The sequence below is a fragment of the Phalacrocorax aristotelis genome, chromosome 9 (assembly GCF_949628215.1).
Source record: "Phalacrocorax aristotelis chromosome 9, bGulAri2.1, whole genome shotgun sequence".
NCBI classification, from domain to species: Eukaryota; Metazoa; Chordata; class Aves; order Suliformes; family Phalacrocoracidae; genus Phalacrocorax; species Phalacrocorax aristotelis.
The window spans coordinates 27,485,158-27,512,095 of NC_134284.1; the positions used below are offsets into that span (position 1 = coordinate 27,485,158).

The following is a 26,938-nucleotide window of genomic DNA, read 5'->3' on the forward strand; positions in this document are numbered from 1 at the left end:
TTTCCTTAATTTTCTTTACTAAGAGTGCAAAATGTAATACACTCTTACAGGTGCTTGCAGGATTTGCCTCTGTTCAGGAATACCAAGCAGGGAAAAGTTGTTGGTTTTTTTTTTTTAAAAAACCTGAACTGTAGGGCTATCTGGGATCAGTTTTTCATGTAATCAAAAATAATCAAACTCTCATGCACAAAGGAAAATCCCATTACTAATGGAAACTGGATACTGAAAGGAATTTTGCTCACTACTGATAAACGTTATGTAGCAAATTTCATACCTTTCTCTTGAATGTGCCAAAACCATCAGAGTCCAAATCATTTAGCTGAATCCTACTTAAAAGGCAATGATCCAGTACAGTATGATTCTTGTAACTGAATCATTTTTGTGGTCTCTCTGGGTGTTATTAAATCTAATGTCAGAATAGTAGGAAAGACGTCTGAAAGCCATTTAATATTGTCAGTGGGAAGAAGTTAGATTATGCTCAATTTCTGACATTAATGTGCTACTTAAGATAATTTATCATATTGCGGTGTTAAAAAAGACATCCTTTTTACAGTGTCTACTGTGTAGCATTCTAATTTGCTATTTTTCTTTAGCATGGTAGGAAGCCTTTTTCATGCAAAATGTTTTTTTTTCTGGGGTTCTATTCAGCTCATTCTTTATAATACTGCATCACTTACAACAGCAACTTTAAGTGCTTGTCTCTTCCAAGGATCCTGTCAATTTTTTATATTAGAATGACAGAATCCTCCTATGTGAGACAATTGAAGTGGAGCATTTAAAGAGAACCTGAATTGTCAGACATGTTTCTTGGACAGTTATATACATACTGGTCTGCATTTATGTGTTTTAGACATTTACTTTCATTTATGCTTTACCAAGCTATATCTAAGGTGCTGCTAATATGATTTACTGGTCATGGAGGGTTTTCTTAAGTGTGCTGTATGTCCCATTCACTGGTTCTTACGATGGTTTGATGACGGATAACAAATAGGTACTTAATTTTGTCATCTTTATTGCTGCTTGTTTCCTAATGACTAGAGTGTTATTTCTGATATAAATCATGTATCATACTAAGTACTCTTCTATCAGTGTATGTAGTCCTGTATCATCCAAAGTGCATACATCCCTGCTGAAATGCCTTGAACTGCTTAAATAGAAATGTGGAAAACTAGGTAAAAATACACAGTTTCCTCTACTTTGTTTTCACCTTTAAAAATGAAATAGTTTTCTTCATATCTCCTGGGAGCAGAGAATCAATTCTTCTTTAATAGAGTACAATACAGAAGTGATTTTATTTATTTTTTTTTTTTAGGTTCTCCCAGGGGAGCTAGATGGTCTATGCTAGCACAGCAATTTTGCATATAAATTTGCCATCCATTGGTAGTGGCAGTATATGAAAGGCTTGTAAGAACTACCCACAGTAAACCAATTTAGCAAGGGTTATATATCTGTCAGTTACAATTAAATACATGAAAAATATTGGCTCTGAACTAGGACTTCAGTAATTTGATTTACACTGTAGTTGAAAAATAAGTGATTTCATTGGAAAATGGTCTTTATTCAACCAAATGTGAATTCTTCGTAATTTCTTGCTGAGAAATCTTAATTCAGAATGGTGGATGTCTAAACAGAGTTATTTAATTAACCTGCTGTTGTATGCCATTTTGTGTACATTGGACAAAATTAACTTCCTGGCTGCACGATGGCTGTCAAGGATGTGTGTTTCCAGGGAATATTTAGTGTCCATTCAAATTTGATATAATGACATTTATTGCTAAAGACCAAATTGCTTGTTCATTTGGGGATTATGATACTGCTCTAATGCAGAATATGACCAGCATATTTAGAATGGATTCCAATATAGTACCGGCACTATTCCCAAAATAGAGAGATAAAGTCAGCATTATTTTAGTAAAAAAGGCTTAAGCGCATATATTTTAGTGTTACATACTTTTAAATTCATTCCTTCTTTCTTCTTTCTTTTTCTGTCTAATTTAAAACTTGATGACTATATAAGCATCAAATGCTAACAAAGCGTCACTATAAACATATGAACGCTGCACATCCATGGATTTCAAAGGAGATACCATATGTTACAGTTATGCCTGTGCTAACATACTTGGCTGGGTCAGGGTCTTAATTTCCTCAGCATTCAAAATGCCATGGAGTCTAGTCATTACTTAGTGAATTAGTGGAGTCTTCTCTGTCTACATGTCTGCCCCAAATTAAATCGCATTGAATATTTGGCACCTTTCACTCCACTGAAAGATGAACGACCAACTTTCTGAGATATATATAGTATTTTTTGTATTCATTGTCTAAAACATGTAGTAGAGGGCCATGATAGTCTTAGGAACAGAATCCAAATCATCTGGTTGTTTAAATGTGAGACACTCCTTCCCCTTCATCTGGTCTCAGAGCTGATAAACCTTCCATCTCTTTTGATTACAGTGTAATAATCAATGCAAACCTGACTGTCTCAGTCTCTTGGTTGTTTCTGTTTAGAATTCTGTAGGATTGTGTCATTCTCTCTGTTATCACTGGCTCATTTCTCTACAACTTCAGCCTTGGATGTGATTTCTTCTGGGACAACGCATACCTCACTAGTCTTGGAGGAGTTCTGTGTTCATTGATGCATGGCTTTGCCATAGATTCTTTCAAGTCAGCATAGCCAAAATATAAGGGCTGTATTAGACAAAACTGCTAGCTTGCCTTTGGCCATCAGTCTCACATTCATCTCGGAGAGTTGCTTTGAGGTTTGGGTTTCATGGCTTTTTGGTCTGTCTCTTACTTTTTCCAAACCTACTTTCTGACACTGACATCTGCTTGATGTTTTGCACTCTCTTGACCAGTCCTGTAGTCAGCCCATTATTTTGCTTGCTGAGACTCCCTTGTCCTGTTCTCAACTCCAGCTGGTTCAGTATGCAGGGGAGGTCTGGAAATCACAAGTCTGCACAGAGGGGGCATGCGGGAGTGGCACTCCTGGAGGAGGTCACAGCATGGGAACAGTGACTACCACGTGGCAAAGGGGCAGAAGGTCTCTCCTTGTGACCCTTAGGTGCGAAACGGGGTAGACAGCAGCAATGGAGAAGAAAGGCTGTAAGAGCAGGAAGGGCAGGTACCAGCCAGGATTTACATCTCTCAGTTTCTGAGATCTTACATTGTTTAGGTCAGAATTGTTAAATATGCCTTTGACTTTCATAAGGGTCCAAGATGTCAAGGTCTAGAGTTTTGGCTCAGGGCTCCAACAAATTACCGATATATGAGTATACTATGTGGTTTTTTGGTTCCCTAGTGGTCTCATCAGATGTTTCTAAAACTGTATGGGCTTTAGCCCTGTAGTCCTCCACGTAGTCATTGTTCTCCACACAGGGGACTCTTTTTTCCCCTCTCTCATTTTATTCAGAAATCTGCCCTTTGCCAGTTTGTCTCCCTTAAAATTCTTTATGCACACATAAAACTACAGGATGACTTTTGTTTTTATGCTACAGCATCCATCCACTCGATTTGCCCTTACATAGCTGGAGCAAATGAATTCTAGCTTGCAGATGTTTGCTTTTATCTCCTTTCTTTTCCCTGACTTCCACTGTAGGCTGACAGACAGATAAACTTAAAAAAAAAAAAAAATTCCTTGATTGCTATGGATCTCTCTCCCATCCTTGCCAGTGAAAGTTAAAATTACATACATTGTTGTGCTGCGTGTGTGGGCCTCTGACCGTATGCCACCCATTTCTAGGGCTTTTCCAAATCATGTGCTCATTTACTTTTAAAATTCTTTATCTCTTAATGGCATATTCAGGATGTATTTGCCATCTTCTTTTCCCAAACACTTTTGATTTCAATAGAATTTCCTTCAGCAATTTTGCTGACCACCTGGTTCCTGCAGAAACATGAATTTGGAAAGTTCAGCAGCTGAATGTTAACCTCCAGTATACAAAACCCACCAGATTAGAGTCAGTTAATTAATGAGATACTTCAGTGGTTTGCATGATTTAGGCTGTCTTCAGGCACTGAGAAAAATGTTAATAATGTGCAAGTATTGTAATGTTTGTGTTTCTTTTATTTGCAGAAATTGAACTCAAATACAAACTTTTTTCTGTCATCATCATCATTAAAATGGAGCCTCTATCCAATACTCAATGTCTGTATGAATTTCTACATACAAGTCTTGTGTCCTTGATAAGGATAAACTCCCACTTGTAATTCTTTTTCTTGCTCTGCATCTTTCTGTGACATTGAAGAAGAAATACACAAAAGGGGAGGGGGGAGGAGTTACTAAAAATCCCCAGTTCTAGCAGGAAGGGTCTCCCCCATCTCAGGAGGGATGTGCCATCTTAGGTCTCCTTAAGGAGTCTAAAAGTGGTCAGGGCAGAGATGCCCTAAACCGGAGAGGACTTTTCTGGAATCTCCATATAGGTATTGTCTTTCATTTTTTTGTGTTCTGTCTCTCCTGCACCCTGCCTTACCATTCCTTTCAGCTCTCCCCCCCGCCCGCCCAAATCCTGTGCTTATTCTTTCAGACCTGTCTTATTATTCCATTTCCTCATGAATTCTCCTCAAAATTCCTTATCTTCTGTTTTCTTTGCTTTGTGCGGTGCTACCAGTAGCTCGTACTGCTGCTGTTGGAACTGACCACCAGAAAGCTGGCCATATTGTTGAATAACTGCCTGCAGAGGGTGTGGCCCTGTGTGGGCCTGGAATTAATGTTGTTGCACTTAATTCTAGTAATTCATTTTCATAAGCAAATAAAAGCTTTAGAGTGCATTGCAAGTATTGGTGCTGTGCTCCTGAGTTACGGGCCAAAGTTACTTTAAAATTTGCAGGTTCCAACGTTTTCTTGAATCGTCCCTTCACTGCAAGGCCTTGTATCTGGGTGATGTCCTCCACTGCATGTTGATATCTCTATGGGTAAGCATGCCTTTTGTGTGAGAACTAGATAAAGAGACCAGGACAAAATGCAGTTAAGTTGATCCTTAAGGCAGGAAACATGCTGGTTCTATAGTATGCTGCTATTTCTGCAGTATTCATCCCAGAAGAGTACTGGGATGAACTTCAGAGCTGACAATATAAACCTGTCCCTTAAGACTGGTCCTGAAACACAGGAGGGCAGGAAGTGTAAGATAGTATAATACCAAACCTTTCTTTTACATACTTAGGAGGATGTGCATGCACCCAGGATCTGCCTGCACTTAGTTTTTGCTCTTGCAAAGGGATATTTTTGAGTAATCTTTGTGCTTGTTGGTACTTTCATGAGCATTTCTGCTTCATTTCTGAGTGAAGTGGGATTCTGGCTCAGCATCATGAATGAATGTGACACATCATAACCCTACAATTTCTGGTAGATGTCACTTATGTCACTTACAGATAGATTTAGTAGGCAGAGAAACTAAATTTGAAATCAGTGTTTTTCTGCTCTGCAAATCAGCTTTTATACACAAAACACTAAAACAGGAAGTCCCTCGAGCTGCTTTTGTTCTCCCCCTCCCATTTGTCTTGAAAGCTCACTTCCACTGTAAAAAAGATGACCCTTGAGGCCTGTTAAGTTTGGGATCTGATCCATTATAGGAAGCTATTTTAGTATCTTTCTGCTTCAGAGAGGTGGTCTCGAAAAGCTGATTTGACACACAAGGTTTTTATGGGAGTGAAGCCATCTTTGTGTTAGGGAGCAATGCTCTGATGGAGGTAACTTGCTGTTTAGGTCAGGAGCAAACCAATTTTCCTTTTAGTCAAGCTCTGGCTGCTATAATCTAATAATAGGTGGAAGAGAGAACAGAAAGGACTGTTTAGAGAAGTGCTTTGAAAACAGCATATATATTAAAATTCATTTTAATCAAGTGACCCTGAGTGGGCATTTGTAAATAGGTGGTGGGGTGTTTTTTGTGTGTGTGTGTGTGTGTTGTATTTTTTTTTTTCCTGAGGGAGGTTATTTTTCTGAGCACCTTGGTAGCATGTCAAGGTTGAGCTAGCAGGCTAATACACAAAGCTGGCTTCGTGGAGCTTTTATGGGGAAACAGCCTTGAGTGTGTCACCTCTGATGCACTTTGCTTTTGAAGCAGCTGCTTCATTTATTCAAAGGTTTGCTTATTTTCTGGGACTGTATTTTCATGTTCATATCACTATGAAAGGGGATAGAAAAGGTGGTGTTAAAATTGGGGGACTGCTTGAGTCAACAGCTGGAAGAATTTGGTGCTACCTTTGGAGGAATCTCCTGCAGTATTTATTGGAGGGGTTGGCTGTTTCTTAATCTCTTTGGAAAAAATGTTGGGGAAAACCTTTTATAGCTGCTTCCTGGAAAATATTATCTGTGGGGATGCTTGAGTAACTGTGCAGGGATGCTTGTGTTCAGCTTAGCCCCTGTAGAAAGTAGGAGCTAGAAAAATGAAACAGTTGAAGACCTAAATGAAATCTTCAAATTACCCACCCTCCCCAGTTGATAAAGGCAGGGACAGTTGGGCATGGTGCTTACTGCTGCACCAACCCATCTGCTGTGGATCATCCTGGCTTGGACACTACCTTTTGCTTGCACCCGCTGGGTGCAGGTCTGTATGCCATCACCTTGTCATCTTGTCTGGATTGAAAGGAAGTCCTAGAGGGGGGCTCAGCCTGCTCTGGTCTCTGTTCGTTGCCTGCATTTGCCATGTTGTACTTTGCTGAAGTAGTTTTTCAGCTTTGGTTCTTCCTTTGCCATTGTTTCTCTGGATACAGGAGTGATGGGGAAGTGCTGACTGCAAAGTGCATTTTTTTTGTAAAGATACAAAGAATGTGTCAGTGTAATAAGGGTGCACCATTTTAATGAAATAAGTTCTTGGAACATACTGAATAGGAGTCAAATTGTTCTGGCAGATTTAAGGTTAAATTTTGCAAAAAAAGTTACTGAAAAGGAAGATCATACTTTATCAGAGACAGATGCTTTCCAACCCAGCTTCCCCATGCAACATCCAGCTCAGGGCTAGAGGTGGGCCTGACTCACTGATGCAGCAAGTGGCTGCGTGCTCTGGGTTTGGAGGGTTCACCTGTTGATTTGCAGCAGAGGGCTTGCTACCTGTCACTCCCCTTCCAAATCAGGTGCAAGTGCTGTAGAAGGAATGGCTGTTTTCTGGGTCAGTAGTTGCACTGCAGAGGATAAAGCTCCTGATGGGTGCTCTGGAGATTATGGGTGTAAATTGTTCCAGCTCTGCTGGCTGTGGTGCATTACAGCTGTGGAGGCTCTTTACCCAGTGAAATTAGAAGGTTAACACTGGTGCTGTGAAAGTTGTCTGGTAGTTGGATGAGGAGATAATGCTGTTGTTCAGCTTATTATTGAAACATTTCATATTGGCTGTGGGAAGTGACTCTGCCTAAGCATTGCTTTTCTCTTAAGTTTGATCTGCTGAGCAGTGCAGAATTAAGACCAGCAAAGCGATTCGCTGCATTACCTGTAATAGTAATTTACTTCAGTGCAAGTTATGAAGCACACTGGTTCTGACCTGGGAGCATTTCATAATGGTAAATGGTTTTAAGTGGGTGAGAGGCAATATTTCACAGTTTTTCAAAGTAAGAGTATGATTTCCACAAAGCTTAAAAGAAGCATGTGTGCAGCCTTTGCTGAACTTTAGTGAGACCCAGTCACTTGGCTCCCATAAGCTGCTTTGGAAATCACAGACAACATGTCTGAGCTTTTTAAAAATGCTGTCTTAAAATGCCACGTGTAGGAAATAGGCATTTAGAATGCTGCAATCGAAATGTACTTAGTGGTTTCTTGTCAAACTTTTTGACCTTTTAATGTTTTTTTTCTTCTCTTCTTTCCCATTAAATCTGCAACTAACTACCAAAGAGCCTAGCAATGACAGCATAAAGGCATCTGCCTGAGAAGGCTATAAAAGAAGCACCTTTTTATTAGAAGAATGTGAAATGGGAATTGTTTCTAGGTTTAGTTCAGTTTGAATGCATTAGGTGTTTGAGCCTTGCGTTATTCACACCGATTTTCAGAGTGGATCGGTTTGTACTTCTGGTCATATTAAGAACTTGAAAGTTAGGAGACTAGAGTTTCCTTTTCTTCAGGCATGTTATTCTGCCTACAGTGGATTATACCTGTGGATCAGACATTTATAGATTGAAATGGTAAAACTGGAACAGGATCAACTGAGGGGACAAAGTGCACCTTTAAAAGCTAGTTCAGTGAAGACCCCAGGGTGGAAACCAGGCTGGAAAATCTGGCTCTGGTTTTGTCCCACGGTTGTTCTGACACACCTAAATATTACAAATGAATGTGTCATGGGAGGGGGAGTGGGTTTAAGAGGAATGCTTTGCATGTGTTTATCCGTAGCTGGGAACTCAAGTTGTTGCTTCCTTCTGAATTCTTGCAGGTGAAAGTGATGGTAAGGATTTGTCCCTCTCAAGGAGCACATGAAACATCCGAATCCATGTCCTTCCTAAAGGTAGACCCGCGGAAAAAGCAAATCACGTTTTATGATCCAGCGGCAAGTGGGCCTTCCAATGCAGGTCACAGGAGAGGAGTTGTTGCTGTCCCAAAGATGTTTGCCTTTGATGCAGTTTTCCCCCAGGATGCTTCACAGGTACTGGAGTCAATCACATAAACCTGTGTCTTCTCATGGCCACTTCATCTGGTTGCCTTAAAAGTTCTTTCTGTTTCTGGGGAATTTTATTTGAATAAGTTGCCTAAATGCCTGGAAAAAAACATGGTAATTAGTAGACAAGTGGGTAAATTCTTAGATTTTCAGTTTAGTCAAGACGTAAAATTAAGGAGTAATGGGTGGGGAGATGGATTTGCTGACTAAATTATCTTCCTGCATTTTCTCTTGTTAGAGAAAGACACATAGCCAATTTGAAATTTGCTTTTTCCATCCAGTTATGTTTTAACCATTGGATGTCACTGAAATAAAGTCCTTCCCCACTGCTTTCAGTGGGAAGTGAACATGTGCTTAACATTAAACTAAATGCTGTTCGGAGAAGAGATACAGCTAACCCCATGGGATTGCTATAGTGAAGCAGTTACAGAACTTTTATATCTTCCTTGCCTTTTCCAGTTTGTTTATATTGTGTTTTTGACTGATTATTTTATCTTGATGGTGGTACTGGTGGTGCATATACCCTGCAAAAGGGTGTATTTGTACAGTAATAGTCCCAGACCTGAAATCTGATGCACAGACGGGATGGCTGGTATTTGAGAGGATTGTGGACTGCAGTATATTCAGTGAGACTGGATACCTGAAATTTCCTTCTGGGAAAAATCTTGGGTTCAGAAAAAAATCCTAGAACAATTTTAAAAAGAGGAAAAAAATTAAGCAAAGTATGAAGAACTACTTCAAGTTTGAACTGGCTGAAAAAAATTAGGGTTTGATGAAAGGAAAATAAAACACAAAACATCCAAGGTAAAAATGGAATATTAATGTTGAGAAAACATGACAAGATCTAGTTCAGAATCCCACCCTCAGATCTGCTCCTAAGATTTTGTTTAATTTTTTGGGTCCCAAACTAAAGATATGAAAATATTTATTAAGTTCAAGTTCTAGCCAAACACTAAAGATGGAGAATGATCTCCCACATAGATCAGTGCCTAAAGCAATGGTAACCATTCCAGGAGGCTGGTTTTAAGATTCTGCATAAACTCAAACAGCATCTCTGAGCTGAAATATGCAACAGTGGTCTCAACATTATCCAGAACCGGACATGGCTTTTTCTTACTAGTATTGCCCCTGCTGCAAGGTAGCCGGTCACAGCCTGCTTCTCTGCTGGTTTTGGCACCAGTCCTTCAGGTTGTTGACCTCTGGTTTGGGCTAGGCTGTTTCAGGTCCTTGTGGTGGTGGCCTGTTGGGTGGCCTGCTTGTGGTGTGTCTGGGTGACGTTGGCCAGCACAGCCATTTCTGTGCAGGCGTCATTGCTCGAGGCAAGCTTGCTGCCATGCACCTGCAAACAGAGAGTTATCGTTTCACTGTAGTTACATATTTACACCAACCCTCTCCCCTGCCCCCAGTTGCTGTACTTAATAGATCATCTTATTGTGTATTTGAAACCTTCACTGATGTGGATAAACTGGTTTTAGTACACTCAAATATTTTAGCAAGTTCTCTTTATTGATGATGATGTTTCCCCTGGAAGAGGAGAATATGATACTATGAAATCTTATTCAGGGATCTTAATGCATTTTCTCCAGTATAAATGTATTTTTAATTCCTGTGAGCACTCTTGAGTAGCTTAATTTCACTGGAGTTGCTACTATTGCTGAATAGCCTTGGCTAAGCTATTATACCAGCAGGAAGCCTGGTTGGATAGCATTCAGTTTGCTACATTAGTCATAGAATCAATATTCCAAGAGAATTGGTTTAATAGAATTGAGAACTATTTTAGGCTGTAGTAGCATATTTTATTATTTTTTAAGATAGCATAGTTACTGAAATAATAGGACGGATGCCATAAAAATGGGGAGAATATTGCGCCTCAAAAATATTGAGTCATTCATTTCATTACAGAAGAATAGTAAAAACCATAGCAGTATATGCTCCTTTACATATTTGTCTCCAATCTTTCTTTCAGGCTGAGGTATGCTCTGGAACAGTAGCAGAAGTAATCCAGTCTGTTGTGAATGGTGCAGATGGTTGCATATTTTGCTTTGGTCATGTCAAGCTTGGTGAGCTCCCAAATTCGTTACAGTTAATTACTATGTCAGTCTGGTAATTACATGCTGTCAGCTCCTGGAACAATAAACCTGGAGTATATGAATAGATTAGAATTTCTTTTTAATTAGCTTTGCAAACTTATCATGGTTTATTTCTACACTGGGATTGTAAGGTTTAATTTGAAAAGGTAAAACGTAACATCAGATTAGCTTATTCAAGAGCAAGTTTATATAGGTGCCTTGTGATGAAAATCAAAAGATCAGAGATGCTTTTAACATTAATTTGCTGTGGGTCTGAGTTACAAAAATTGCAAAACTAATTGAATAAATGGTAATGGATTAATAATGAAATACTTTCCATTTTTGCATCTGTTCTCTCCCATTATCTGTGCAGCACATGGCATTGCATGTAATGTCCAGTGGTGATATGAAAAGATACTGTCTTGTACAAGAAAGGTGAATTAATGTAATGTTTGTCTTTCCATTCTAGGAAAATCTTTTACCATGATTGGGAAAGATAACTCCACGCAAAGCCTTGGTATCATCCCCTGTGCAATTTCTTGGCTCTTCAAATTAATCAATGAACGTAAAGAAAAAACTGGGACTCGTTTCTCTATTAGAGTATCTGCTGTGGAGATCAGTGGCAAAGATGAAAACCTTAAGGATTTGTTAGCTGAAGTAGCCACTGGCAGCCTTCAGGATGGCCAGTCTCCTGGGGTTTATCTGAGAGAAGATCCAATATGTGGAACCCAGGTATAATGGATATCACAACATAGATTTTTCTGAGCCTGACTTTCTTCTGCTTTTATTTCCTTTTATCTGACAACAATTATGACAACTTTTAAGACAGTAAAAAAAATTTATTGCTTTTAATTTATAAACCCTTCTCCCATGGTGTACATATTTGTTTCTTTTAGTGCCCTAGAGATTTAGCCAGTTCAGAAAAAAATAATTTAAAAAAATGCCCCTGTGCTAATTAGTAATTTTCTTGTTTATATTCAAGCTTCAAAACCAAAGTGAGCTAAGGGCCCCGACAGCAGAGAAAGCTGCCTTTTTCCTTGATGCTGCAATTGCTGCCAGAAGTACCAGCAAACCTGAATGCGAGGAAGAAGATAGGAGGAATTCACATATGCTCTTTACTCTTCACATATACCAGTATCGCATGGAGAAGAGTGGCAAAGGAGGAAGTATGAATCCTCTTACCATATTGTTTATTTTTAAATGCCGTGGGTTTGGGTTACTTTAAACAATAATTTGCAGTGAACTTAAAAAGGAAAAATGAAGTGAACCCACAAGCCAGCTGAGTCACTTTTAACTTTGGTAGCTGTGGCTAATATCTGGTTTCCTTACTTTTAATATTTAATTTGATCATTATCCCATACTGTATTCATTATTTTCCTCATTTGAATGTGTTTTGAATACCAAGCTTGGCTTGAGTCCATGTCAGAAGTGATGTACAACTGTTTCTCCCCTTTTTATTTTAGTGTCTGGAGGACGCAGCCGTTTGCATCTCATTGATCTAGGGAGCTGTGAAAAAGTGCTGAGCAAGAGCCGAGATGGAGGAGGCTCTCTGTGTCTGTCTCTCTCTGCCCTGGGCAATGTAATTTTGGCCTTAATTAATGGTGCTAAGCATGTGCCATATAAGTAAGTGAACTATTGTCTGCATTGTCTTAAATTTGTGGCTGGTGTTACCTTAGCAATGAATTGCATCAACAATTTACTCTTTACCTAAGATGAAGCTAAAGTTCTGTCAGAGAGGGGTCTGTCTTCTTTTAAGTTCACTTCTATATTACAGCTACATATATCTATTAATCTACCTGTGTATAAGTATATATACATAGAAACAACTTGTTAAATGCCACATAGTAACATGAAATTCTTAATTACGTGAACAAAAATTATATGCATATTGGTATATACTTAAGTTGGGTGAAATGTTGGGGAGGGTTTGATTGTTGAAAAAAAAGCAGGGGAAAATGGCCAAAATATTTTCTGTTCTTCTACCTCTCTGTTTTCTTGGTTTGGAATTTAGACCAATCTCAGCCAGCTGGTCATTAGCGAACAATTTAATCAAAATTCCATAGGATTTTATCTCCTTTTTACATATTTAAAAATTGTATTGAAATTTCAAAAAATACTAGAGTGTTTGTCAAGTATGTTCATCAAAGGTTGTTGTTTCTTTACGCCTTTTTGAATTATACATCTTTTCAGTTAAAAAAAGAAGACCACCATGTTGCACATCTGTTCAGCAGAAGCAAACATTTAGGTGTGTTCTTTTGTGGAGTGTACTTGACAATAATATTATGTCAAACACACCTGTGAGGAGCTCAGCTTAAAGACAAGAGCCACATTGTAAACACCCTTACGAGAACTTGGCGTTCAGTCCTTAAATTTAATTGCTGCTTGTCTTCATGTGTTATAACTTTGTGCCGTTGTTATCAATCATGTCATTTCACATATTTATCTAGTGCTGCATCTCAAACAGGTGTTCTTTCTGTATTAGGCAGATAGATAATTTCCTCAGGCTAGTTGCTAGGTTTGTGGATGGAGTAGAGGATGGATGGGTTAGAATAGGGAAGGGCAGATCCCCAGCTTTGTCATCTACCGTGGTCTAGTGAGCAGACATGATGGTAGTTCCCACATGTTGGGCCAGCTCAGGGAGGTGATAGGAAGCAGCCTCCGGGGAGCCCTGGGGAGAGATGTCTTGGAGGCCAGTGGAGGACAAAATGTCATCTGTCTTGTCAACTTTGCTGTCCATGGCAGAGGACTCACATCCCCAGGAAAGCCTTCAGAAAGAAATTCTACTTCCCATTTGCTAAGTCAGAGCATAGCACAGCAGGCAGAATGGAAGCTAGATTAGTTGGGGTGGCACTGATAATATATTTCCAATATCTAACATTGTTTTATTTGTTTAGAGATTTATCACTACTTCTATTGACTCATTATTTTCTTATTATCAAAATTGTTTGCACAGAGCTCACAGAGCTTAGCTATCCAGGTGCTAAGTCTGCTCAGCTAAAAATACAGCACTCATGAGCTTTTTGGGTAACGTGAGCTAAACCTGAGATAACTAAACTAGTTATCAATCATTTTACAATTGTCTATGTAATAAATAAAATGACGTACCATACTGCAAATACACAAGCAGATAAATAATTAAAGTATCAGTATCTTTCTTTGTGTACATTTAGACTTATTTTAAGTGTGGTCAAATAATAGCAGCATATTTCTTATCTACATGTACCATACATGCATATATCCTATGAGAGCGAAAACACAGCTTGTGGTGTAAAAGTCTGCAAAAAAAGATTGTGATTTCTTTGAAACATCCTAGTGTTCTCATTTGTGACACAGGGACAACAAGTTGACAATGTTGTTGAGGGAATCGCTTGGGAACATCAACTGCAGAACTACTATGATTGCGCATATTTCTGACTCCCCAGCCAATTATGCAGAAACTCTCACCACCATTCAGCTTGCATCACGAATCCACCGAATGAGAAAGAAGAAATCGAAGGTTGGTTCACAAAAAAGCAGAAATTAATTCATTTGAAAATGAGTTTTCCTAACCTCTCGGTGGGGGAACATGGGATTTCTCGGCAGTAAGAAGTAATACAAAATGCATAAAAGCTCAGGAGAGGAACTGACAAATGACTTGGCACTGAGCCATCATCCTGCCCCCAATCCTTAACCCTGAAATTCCCTTCGTTTTGTTCCAAACATGTATTCTTTCTTTGCTTGTATGTGGAACTATCTCAAAAGCTCCTATTTGTATTAATTAAAGATGAATAAGGAAGGAACAGAAAACTATTGAGGGGAAGGACAATGCATAATATTTAGTGGAAATTATCTGAAAAGGTGTGAGTGTTATATCACTCCTAATACAGTAAAATCTATATAGCATGACCCTGTTATTTTAATAGACACTCTAACATCTTTCCACTACGTGTAGTTGTGATAGTATACACAAAGCACAGAGTATGTAGCAAACCTGACCTTTTAATCAATTATATGTACACATATATATACTTATATATCAATTTATATTAATAATTTTTCCCTTATTGATCCTTTGCAGTATGCATCCAGCTCATCTGGAGGAGAAAGTTCATGTGAAGAAGGACATGTCCGAAGACCACCCCATTTGCGACCATTCCACCCACGAACCATTGCCCTAGACCCTGATCTTCCTGTCCTGAGTATATCTAGCGATCCTGATTATTCCTCCAGCAGTGAACAGTCTTGTGATACTGTCATCTATGTTGGTCCCAATGGTGCAGCTCTGTCGGACAGGGAATTGACAGATAATGAAGGTCCTCCAGAGTTTGTTCCCATAATCCCATCCCTGAACAAGAAGAGAAGTAAAGACAATTCTGCTAGTGGTAGGAGTTCTGACAAGGACCACTTTAAATGCAACACTTTTGCTGAACTGCAAGAAAGGTTAGAGTGCATTGATGGAAGTGAGGAACCCATCAGATTTGCTTGTGGAGAAGTCTCTGCTGTGTCCAATTGTAGTCCAGTCCCTGGAGGTACAGAAAATGCACAGTCTAAGCTGATAAAGGAAAAAATATCTTCTCCTTCTGGAGGATTTAAGAAACTAGTTCCACAAGAAACTGCACCTCCCAAAAAAGGACATAACCTTCCTTTCCAAGCTGTTGCACCAAGGGGTAGCAATGGCAATTGTAATGAAAAGAGCACACCTCTCTTGAAGACAGAGCCTTCCAAGCTGCAGAGCAGAGCTGACAACAAAGTAATAGACTCGATACTGGAGGGAGAGAGAGAGATGATGACTGATCCCCTGCAGTCCTCAAGGTGTAGCCCTTCAAGGAACCCAGAGCAGAGTAAGTCCACAGCTGAATGTGTCATTAAGGAAAAGTCCTTGCACATGAAGAGACCCTTGCCATGCCCAGCACCTCCACCTCCACAGCAGAAAGAGCACGTACCAAGCTCCAGAACTGAGAATTTGGAGCTGGACAACAGCAATGCGATTCGGACTCCTCCTGTGGGAATGAGCAAGCAGATGGGAAACAAACCTGAGCAAAATCCCATAGGAAGCACGTTCCTGGTTGGTAGCAACACCCAGAATCAGTCAGGTGCCATAGAGGTACACAGCTTCAGGTCAGCGTTCAGAGGGAAATGTTTTGATCGGGATATACTAACCACCACGGTGACTTTGCAGCAGCCTGTTGAGCTGAATGGAGAGGATGAGCTTGTTTTCACTGTGGTGGAAGAACTATCCATCAGTGGGATTATGGATAATGGAAGACCTTCCAGTATCATTAGTTTTAACAGTGACTGCTCCCTTCAGGCCCTTGCATCAGGTTCGAGGCCAGTCAGTATTATCAGCAGCATAAATGATGAGTTTGATGCTTATACCTCACAGGAGACTTCTACTGGTGTAAATATTGATATTGTTGTGCCCTTTGCTAAGGATCCCTTTACCAGCAGCAGACGTTCCTCCATCAGTTCGTGGCTTAGTGAAGTCAGCATCTGTACAATTGAAAGTGATGGAGCCCAGTCTAGTGACAGTTTTGTCGCACAGTCATCTTACAGCTGTAATAAGTCCAATGAACCCTTCAACTTGGATTCATCCCATTTATCCGTCCCCCTGAAAAGCGCTCTGAACGACAGTGGATTTTGCTTCTCTGAACTGGAGAGTGAGAGCTTGAGTTCCAGCAAGCTGTCCTCAGGCATCAGCAAAAGCCCTCAAACCTCTGAAACTACCAAAGCATCTCAGATAAAAAGTGCTTTTTGTGTCAGTGATCATCCTGTAAAAATAAAATTTAGTAACTCTCGTGATACGCCTGTGATAGAAACAATACATTCTAGTCTTCCTAGGAAAACAAAAACTACCTCGTCTCCAATCCACAATAATACTGTCCTCAGCTATAAAGACCTGCAGAATCCACATGGTGTATTTGGAGATCCCTGGCTGTTGCGCACTGATTATCAGTTGGAAGCAAAACCTGCAGACTCACTGCTGTTGCCAAAATCTCACGCATTTGGTACTGAGAAGCAGCCAGGAAAAGTTGCCCAGTATTTTGGCACAGCATCCAGGCCGACGAAGTCACAGACTATGCTTGCCTGTTCGCAGAGGGTTGTGGATGGTTGCGAAATGGCCTGTAAATCCTCCAGTGATGCTGCAAAGAAGTCAGAAGTTGCAATGAAAATGCCACAGCTGAAGAGAGGAGCCACCACGCTGGGAGTGATGCCAGTGTCGCATGCTAACAGTGCTTTGTCGGAGCCTGTGACCCGAGGGAATTTGGATGCTCCCTTGGCCACTGGTAGCTTGAAATCGGCACTAGGAAAGAAGAGTGCACCACAGAAGTCAACCATGTTGCCCAGGCCGGGTGGCCCAACACCTCCGACACCTCCTGTACGCAAATCGAGCCTGGAGCAGAAACCTGTTGGTCTGGGTTATGGTGGGGGAAAAGCCTCTAGCCTGGACTTTGCCAGATCTGCCATGCCAAAGGCTGAAGATGAAGCAGATTTGCGGTTGAAAGCTGGGTCTTATTTCAGCGAAAGTTCCAGCAGCAAAATGAACCTGAAGGGTGACCACTCTTTGCCCAAGATGACATCCAGTTTAAAGGCGAAGGCGTCGAAGAGTGAAGCCGTGCACCGGTATGGGAGCCACATGTCCCTGGAGAGGTGCGACAGCCTGACGTCAGTGGGATCCAAAGCAAGCATGGTGAGGGAGAATGGGAGCGCCAGCAACAGCCGGGCAGGGCGCTCTGTCCCCAGGCTGGGGGTCCCCCCTGTTGCCTCTGGTGTGGGTTTACCATTGCCCTTCACCACCCCTGCGCCTGGTAAAAACAGCCAGGCAAAGCCCACAGCTAACCAGAAGGTGCAAGCGACTGGGAATAAAAATCGGGGCCTCTCTGCCAGCGGGTCAAAGTCTCTCAGTTCCTCTGTGAAGTCCCTGGTGCAGCCTGCAGGGAAGGGCTCTGGCATGGCCCCTGGCGGGAAGGCGGCCCCCCGCTCTGTGCAGCCTGTCAGCAGCAAACCTGGCCGTGGGACCATCATGGGGACCAAGCAGGCCATGAGGGCGGCCAACAGCCGTGTGAATGAGCTGGTGTCTGGTGGCTCTGCCAAGGTGGGCCACTTCCGAGGCTCCACAGACTCTGACAGCGGCAACGACAGTGGCATTAACCTCAGCGACGAGAAGTCGCAAATCCCGGTGCTGCCATCTCCGTACAGCAAGATAACGGCGCCCCGGCGGCCTCAGCGGTACAGCAGCGGGCACGGCAGCGACAACAGCAGTGTCCTAAGCGGGGAGCTGCCGCCGGCCATGGGGAGGACAGCTCTGTTTTACCACAGCGGGGGCAGCAGTGGCTATGAGAGCATGATTCGGGACAGCGAGGCCACTGGCAGTGCCTCCTCGGCACATGACTCCATGAGCGAAAGTGGGATGTCATCGCCAGGCCGGATGAGGAGCCTCAAGTCCCCCAAGAAACGATCAACAGGTACAAAATGAAAGGGAAGGTGGCCAGGTGTCCACTGGTGCTCCACTGTGTCTCTGAGGATGGGGAGTTTTCATGGCGTCTCTGACAGAGAGGGAGAGGAGGTTTGGGGGAAACTCAAAGCGGGGATGTGGACTGCCTGCATGCACTTGCATGTGTGCATGTGTATCACTGTGACAGCAGCTACATGTCATTTATTTCACTTCAAAGCTGCAGGTGTGATACAGGTGCTGCTGTGGAGAGGGCAGGGGAGGTGCTGGGTGCCCTGGGGTGCCGGCAGCCTCCCTGCGAGGGAGAAGGCAGCAGATGGCTGCGGGCAGACAGGGGGACATTCCTTCCTCCCTCAGCAGGGTCGCCCAAAATAGGAGGGTGTTACGGGTGGCTTGGGAAGAGTGAGGGTGCTGGATGGGCACTGATGAGTTTTTCTGAGTATCAAGTGAGTGTCAGGGAAGACCAGTGAGAGAAGGGCGGTGAGGAGAGGAGGAGCATTGCTGCCAGGCATCTGAGGGAATTTCAGGGAGATGGGCTGGGACTGTAGTTTGGAAACAAGGGAATACGCCTGGAGGGGAGAAGTCTGTGAATTAATGAGGATTGCTGAATGTGCATTAGATTACCCAAAGGTAAGGCTTAGGGGCAGAGCACTAGGGTGTGTATGTAAGATGCTGTGACTCTTATGTTAATGCTACTAGCTAATTGAAAAATCATTGTATTGCGCTATAATAGTGTTTTTTATACAGAAGTTTTAGAATGTACATGTGGATACTATAAACAATAGGAAGCTGACTGGGGGAGTCGCTCAGAAGAGGTGACTCCAGCTCACATGCTCTGCCAAGGCAGACCTGTCCCACCACACCATGCAAACGTGGGTGTACAAGAGCCAGGTCCCCTTTCCTGCTCTCTGGTGCCTTTCCTTATTGCTTTCGCAGGTGGTGCTCATGTAAGTGCCACTAGTTGTAGCCAGCCTCAAAATCAGGCTCATATGACTGTTTTACAGTATTAATTTTTACTGAGCTAGGTAGAAGTCCTGTAGTATTGTAAAGAATCGGTGGCAATCAGTGCCATGTAGCTAATGACCAGCAGCCTCATTCAACAACCTAAGCATACTGACTGTTGGAAATATAGTAGGAACTAATATCAGCAATACGCTGAATCGGAGCTTTTGGTTGGAAAGTGGTAATTACTGCAGTCCCTGTAGGCACCCATGATGCTCAATTCTGGCAGTAAAACCAAATGCGTTAAACTGATATAGATCTCATGGTGCTTTCTGGTCAAAGCAACTCAGTTGCTTCAGCAGGCGATAAATCACTTTGGAAACTTAGTGCAACGTTTGCTGCAGTTCTCTTTCCATAGCATATCAACCTCTTAAACCTTTCCTACAAATCAATATTAACAGCTGTATAAGTTGCACACGTATTGAGAAGGCATTACCCACTGATGGATTTGTATTTGTTTCTGCCCCAGGAAATGCTTATAAGGTCTTTAAAAATGACGAACTATTTCTTTTTCCAATTGAAATTGCTCTATATCAGTAAATTATGTATTACTTTTTTGGAGTGCTGTAGACTTCGAGACAATAATGTGTTTTATACATGAAATGAGGTTTCCTAGGAAGTTCATGAAATATTTCTTACAAGAAATGTTTGGTGTAGACCCATTGTTGGCCTAAAATATATTGTGATCTTTGCAAAATGTTAGAGATTCTTGGAGGAGCTTGCATTGCTACAGACTGTGTTGGAGACATGCAATCTCTGGATTTAAGGACAGATCCTACTCCCATATATATCACTGGAAACCTTGTCCCCTTATCCTTTAACTTCATCCTAGGAGAAATTATGTTGGCCCCAGCTGGTACAGTGGAAGGATATGAATTTTTTCTGCTTAGTATATGTGTTTGACTGTATCAGTTCAGTGTTCTCTTCAGAGGGATGCTGCTGTCACCAAAGCGGTTACAGGATCAGAGTTATACTGGGTGATTTCAGCGGGCAGGACTACAGTGGTGATTCAAGCTAAATGAACTGGGGTTGTGACAATGATGAACAGGTGTTGTAGAAGTAGAATTAAGTCTTCCCTTTTTCTGAAACATTCCTGGTGTGATTGTTCTTGTTATGCAGAAATTAGCAAGGATGCAATTAGGAGTTAGAGATGTTTTTCTTAAGAATGTGTAAAGCAGGAAACTCTTCAGGTATCTATGGAAGTGTGGTGCTTTGAGGGTACCTGCTGGGATTTTGTCTCCATTTAATGTTGACGTTTGTGACAGGGCTTACCTGAGAGCCTTAACTTGCACTTAACTCTTCTGTTAGAGGTCTCAGCCCAGAAGTAATTTTGGCAGCACTGTCCTCTGAACAGCACTGTCTTGTCTGTTTGATGTGCTCCCTTTTGTAAGAACACCAGAAAAAATAAAGACTCCTTACCTCTGAGTTGGTTTTCAATAAAAGGAGGAAATTAGGAACTAAATTTATTGTCACCAGTCACCCAAAAGCTGCTTATACTTGCTGCTACCACTTGACATTTCAGCTTGCTTCTGGTGGCCTTCAGCCTTCCTGTTTACCTAGGGACTGGACTGCAGCCTTGTTAACATTGCCTTACCAGCGCTGTGCATGTACTCATCCTCAACACGTGTAGTGTAAAGGTCAGCATTTCAGGGAATGAAGAGAGGTTTATAATAGCAAAAAATGCTGGACACCAAGTGCCAACTCTTGTATACAAAAGTACCAACGCTTCTGAAGGATATATGCCAGTCTCTGCTTCATGAAACTTGAGCCCCAGCAGATGCATCAAGGTGGCAGCGTGCTATTCGTTTGTAAATCTTGGAGGCCTCCCATTGAGGAATTGGTGAGTTTTGTCATGCTCTGAGCTTCTCAGTGCTGGTGCAAATGGGTGGTGATAGGCCTCGACATTAGAGGTGGCTGCAGTTGCAGGTTGGTTGGTTGCTGCCTTCTGAATGCCTCCTAATCCCACAAAATCATTGAAAACTGCTAGTATTCAGCACCTTGTAGGTTGACCTGGAAGCCAGGCGCCCACCAAGCCACTCTATCTCTCCCTGTCCTCAGCTGGACAGGGGAGAAAAAAATATAATGAAAAGGGTCTAGGTTGAGATAAGGACAGGGAGAGATGACTCACCAATTACCATCATGGGCAAAACAGACTTGACTTCGGGGAAATTAATTTATTGGCAATCCAATCAGAGTAAAGTAATGAGAAATAAAAACTAAATCTTAAAACACCTTCCCCCCACCCCTCCCTACTTTCCAGGCTTAACTTTATTCCTGATTTCTCTACCTCCTCCCACAGAGCAGTGCAGGGTGACAGGGAATGGGGGTTGCGGTCAGTTCATCACACGTTGTCTCTGCTGCTCCTTCCTCCTCAGGAGGAGGACTCCTCACACTCTGCCCCTGCTCCAGCGTGGGGTCTCTCCCACGGGAGACAGTCCTCCACAAACTTCTCCTACGTGGGTCCTTCCCACAGGCTGCAGTTCTTCCTGAACTGCTCCAGCGTGGGTCCCTTCCCCGGGGTGCTGCAGCCCTTCAGGAACAGACTGCTCCAGCGTGGGCCCCCCACAGGGTCACAAGTCCTGCCAGCAAACCTGCTCCAGCGTGGACTACTCTCTCCACGGGTCCACAGGTCCTGCCAGGAGCCTGCTCCACCATGGGCTTCCCATGGGGTCACAGCCTCCTTTGGACATCCACCTGCTCCGGTGTGGGGTCCTCCACGGGCTGCAGGCGGATATCTGCTGCTCCACCAGTGTTGAGGTTTAACCGGCAACTCAGGCCCACACAGCCGCTTGCTCACTCCCCCACCGGCAGGATGGGGGAGAGAATCAGAAGGGTATAAGTGAGAAAGCTCGTGGGTTGAGATAAGAACAGTTTAATAATTAAAATAAAACAATAATAACAATAACAATAATAGTGCAATGCAAAGGAAAATAACAAGAGAGAGGTGAAACCTGGGGTGGGGGAAGGGAGAAAGAACAACCAAATCAAACGACCCATGATGCAGCCGCTCACCACCCGCCAGCCCAACACCACCAGTCCTGAGCCGCAACCGCCTCCCTGCGCGCCAGCTCCCCCGGTTAATATACTGGTCATGATGTCACATGGTAGGGAATAACCCATTGGCCAGTTGGGGTCAGCTGTCTCGGCTGTGGCCCCGCCCCTCCCGGCCTCTTGCCCATGTGGCAGAGCACAGGAAGCTGGAAAGGTCCCTGACTACTGCAGGCGCTACTTAGTGACACTGAGCCGCTACTTAACAACAACTAAAGTACCTATGTGCCATTGACATTTTACCACCTACAGTGAAGAGAATTAACTCTATCCCATCCAAAACCAGCACAACTGGTAACCTCTGTGGGCTGCAGGGGGACAGCCTGCCTCATCATAGTCTTTACCATGGGCTGCAGGGGAATCTCTGCTCTGCTGGCTGGACCACCTCCTCCCCCTCCTTCACTGACCTCGGTGTCTGTGGAGTTGTTCCTCTCACATATTCTCAATCCTCTCATCTGGCTACAGTTGCTGTTGCATAGCAACATTTCCCCTTCTTAAATACATTATCCCAGAGGTGCTACCACCATCAGTGATGGGCTCGGTCTTGGCCAGTGGCAGGTCTGTCTTGGAGCCGGCTGGCATTGGCTCTACTGCACATAGGTGGAGCTTCTAGCAGCTTCTCACAGAAGCCACCCTTTCAGGGCCCACCGCCCCAACCTGGCCTCACAAACCCAATACACACCTTAAAACATTGGTAGTAGTTCTGGAGGGAATTGTTTGCTCTTTGCAAAGAGGTAATACAGTGAGAGGAATGTTATGTAGCCTTGCTTGGCTTTAACTGGAAGAGCAGGAGATTTCCAGATTCATCTGCCATTATCAATATTGGTTTGAAATTGCTCACTATCTCATTGCCATTGCAAGGCAATGAATACCATTGTAGCCCACCAAATAAAAACTAATCCAGGCAAAATATTTTTACAAGAAGAGAATAAAAAACTGATGCTCAGTCATGTGCTTTGGGAGAGGAACTGCTGTTACTCCCATCCATGAACCAAGTGGAACATACTTTGTCAAGGCAGTAACTCGTTTAGCAGCCTGAGGGTATTTTACTAAAAGGAAAAGATCAAGAAAAGCGTTTCTTCCTTAGTATCCTGAGAACCTAGATCTTTCTTTAATTCATTCACTGCAGTATGTTCTGCGGTCTGAATTCTCTTAGAGTCTGAGGAATGCTTTCTTTTTTATTTTAGGTCTCCAGCGTCGTAGACTGATTCCTGCTCCATTGCCAGATGCTGCCTCTCTAGGAAGAAAACCCAGCATCACTGGCCAGTGGGTTGATCTACCACCTTTGCCAGGCACTTTAAAAGAGCCATTTGAAATTAAAGTTTATGAGATAGATGATGTGGAACGATTACAGCGACACAGACAAGAGGAAACTGAGGTCAGCACATATTTTACAACAACTCTAGACAACTTAAATTACAGTATACAGGCAGAGTCCTTGCTTGAATGCTGGAATGGTGTTCAGGAAATTGATTGCAATTAAAGCACTATAATTATTAATTTTACAATTCATATGTTGGGGTACCCTTAACATAGAAAATGAAAATGATTACTGTCTAAAATTAATTGTGTCTAACATGACTGATGGTGTAAATGGAAGCTACCAATGAATACATTATGAGAAGATTTTATAATCTTAGCCTGGCTGATGAAACCTTACATCCTCCCTCAACTATAGGGTCATTAACTCTTTATGTATATGACAGGATTCTATTAAATAAGGGATGCACTGGGTTTAATTTACTTGTAATTGGAAAACACTTCAGCTAATTCTATTTTGGAGACCAGAATTCTATATTTTTCTGATGCCTCTTTCCCATTTCTTTTATAATAGCCTTTCCAGGATGTTGAGAAGGTAGGAATGCTTTTAAGAAAATAAGAGTTCATATGTTTTAGGATTAAATGTAACTCTCACATTATTATTAGGCTGTGTTGATGATTTGCACTGCTGGAAAAAAAAATTCCTCTACAAACAGTAGTAATTTCAGAATGTATTACAGGTGTTTGCTAATTCAGAGAAGTGCAACAAATGCTTGAGTGATGTAGCATGCTCTTCCTCTAGATTAGAATCCATTAATGTAAACTTCAAATAAAAAAAACCCCAAACCAAAAAAATCCCACCAACCCCGCAACCAAACAAAACAACCCACCTCCTAACTCTTACAAAAAATCAGCTGGGAGCGAATTCATGAAGTGCTCTTTCTGTGTCTTAAAAAGGGTCTGATGTATTTCCATACCAAGCTGAAGATACTGGAAAGGCGCCAGCAGCGAATCAGAGAAGTAAAGGCAAAGCATGAATTTTTGAAGGAAGAGTTGGAAGAGACAAAGTGCAGATTGATGATGGATCCAAATAAGTGGAAAGAAGACTGTAAGTACTTCGCAGAAACAGTGGTATGATCAGCATGTAACAAATTTTCAGCACGTAAGCAGTCCCACTGAAAAAGTTAAGCACGTGCTAAGATATTTTGCTGAGTTGAGCCCTGAAATACTCTGTGACTCCATTCTGTTTCTGTGATACGGGATTTGTTCAGTGCTGTGTAGTACCAGAAATGAACAAAAAAACCCCATCCAAACCAACCAGAAGAGAACATCAAAACAATGTAGAGACTCACTGTGACGCTTGTTAATATTAAATATTTATATAACCTTTTATTATCCTTCTTTCCAAAGAAGGAAAAAAATGTTTCCATATCCATATTATAGCTGGGAAACTGAGGCATGAGACTTGTTCACAAATTGCTGTGCTTAACTGGAACCTCAAGGCAGAGTTTTGCATCAGCTGAACAAAGTGAAAAAAATTTCTTAGTTCAAGAGAAATAATAATTGTACTTTACATTATTGGCTCCCTTGTGATAGAATAAGGTTTTGCTATGAACTGCTTCTCTAACTCACTAATTTTTTATTTGACAGTTGAAGTGGATCCTGATCTTGATAAAGAGTCACAGGAGTACCTGGAGGCACTGGAACAAGTGACAGAGGAACTGGAGCAGTGTGTTAATCTGTGCAAGTCACATATCATGATAGTGACGTGTTTTGATATTGGAATAACAGATGCACAAGATGGAGTAAGGGAAGTGGAGGTTTGAAGAGAGGTTTTTCAAGGGACTGAAGGAAGTGAAGCTGGATCGTCCGACACGAAGATGTAAGGAGATTAAGTAGCTGGGAAGTGAAGAAAGAAAGGTGAAGCCTAAAAAGCAACAATGAATGTTGTAAGAGAAAGAAACAGCTGAGGGATGGGAATGTTCATGAATCATTTGGTGCCTCAACGTGACCTGAACTGTACAAAGATAAAAGTAGGATCAAGTATTGCTTCTACCAGAGAGAAGCAAAGAAATCTAGTACAAACCAAGATGTTGATTAACAAACAAACATACAATGGAAGTGCCTTTAAAGTTCATTTGATTTTCATTTTTGTATTTGGTGCTAGAATTAAAGCCAGCAAACCTAAGCAGACCACAAAATGTATTCCTATGAAATATTTTATACTGTATAGTGTATTTATGACTATATGTAAAAAACAAACAACATTGTAGCAAAAGCAATAAGTAAATTATGTTTTCATACCTGAACTTGCCTTCTTGTTTCATAGAAAAGCTGTTTTATGTAGCAGAATTAAAATTGTATTATAATTGTTTTCTTGGTTAGGGTTCAAGATATTTTTATGAACATTTATCTATTGAAAAGGTGTATTATGGCATTTTGAGATGATTGTTTTACCTTCAGGTTTTGTATTATTACTTTCTCAGATCAAAATAAATGTTTGTTTTCCATTTTATATATACATATATAGATATATATTAACTGCTTACCTACTTCGTTGGTTACTAACCTCACTTATCACAGACCTGGTCTTTTCAGAGTCATAAACTTAACGTGAGGAAGTCTACAAAGGGCACTGTGGTTTGTTTTGGTTTTCTTTTTTCCTCTCTGACTGCAGGAATTGAGAATTATGTTTATTACCAAAACCATAAAACAACAAAAAAAAGGAACAAAAAGTTTTTGTAAATGTTAAGTTAGGTCCATATTTTTATATAGTTTTGACTATAAATACAGCATTTGCATTTTGAACTTTTAAGATAAATAGTATATCTTTTTACAGTTTTTCTAAGGAAGGCAAACCCTCAGGATCAAGTTTATACATGCTGCATGAGATTTGTGCTTTTTTGAAGGAGGCCACTTAAGTGTGGAAACTATTGATAAATTGTTGCCAAACAAATACTTTTGAAAAGGTTTAATAGTGTATGTAATACCACATTTCATAATGAATCATATTTTCTAATCATCTTCCTTTTTATGGTTTTTTCAAATCCTTTGTACAAAATATGTATTATAACAGCTTGCTTCAGTTTTTATCTGTGAATAAAAGATACATCTATTGTTACGATTGCTTCTTGCTATGTACGTAATTTTAATGTTTGGAAGAGAGAAGATGGCCTGTGGTACACTGTATTAAATGTCATATTCTATTATCTCTTTGCCCAAGAGAGATAACTGGGAACAGAGTTTTGACATTAGTCATCATAAACCAATTGGGAAAGAGACGAAACACCGAAGGGTAAAATAAATAGCAATGATAATACTTATATTCTCTTAGCCCTTTATAGTTTACAGAACAAAGACCTGCGGCTCACATGCTTGTTTTCCCTGATGAGAGAAAGCAATTAAAAATGCGTCTAAAACCACAAGAAATCTTTAGGAACTGGAATCAAGCCCTGGGCCCTGTAGGTCCATCATGGCAAACGACTACATTCATTTCTCTCTGACACTGCTGCGTTTGCTCTCTGGTTAGCCAGTAGCTGTGCCCGGTCCTTGTCTCCCACTGA

General features: G+C 41.5%; 1 protein-coding gene across 1 annotated transcript in view; it reads left to right on the forward strand.

Annotated features, from left to right (window-relative positions):
• KIF26A (kinesin family member 26A) overlaps positions 1 to 26,496 on the forward strand; it is a 102,863-nt gene extending 76,367 nt beyond the window's left edge. The window contains 10 exon segments of the mRNA XM_075104051.1: positions 8,346 to 8,555; positions 10,534 to 10,627; positions 11,106 to 11,368; positions 11,619 to 11,802; positions 12,100 to 12,259; positions 13,970 to 14,132; positions 14,694 to 18,078; positions 23,303 to 23,493; positions 24,333 to 24,483; positions 25,026 to 26,496. Of these exon segments, the coding sequence (XP_074960152.1) occupies positions 8,346 to 8,555; positions 10,534 to 10,627; positions 11,106 to 11,368; positions 11,619 to 11,802; positions 12,100 to 12,259; positions 13,970 to 14,132; positions 14,694 to 18,078; positions 23,303 to 23,493; positions 24,333 to 24,483; positions 25,026 to 25,201 (4,977 nt within the window). The 3' untranslated portion in view covers positions 25,202 to 26,496.
• Positions 26,497 to 26,938: the final 442 nt, after the last annotated feature.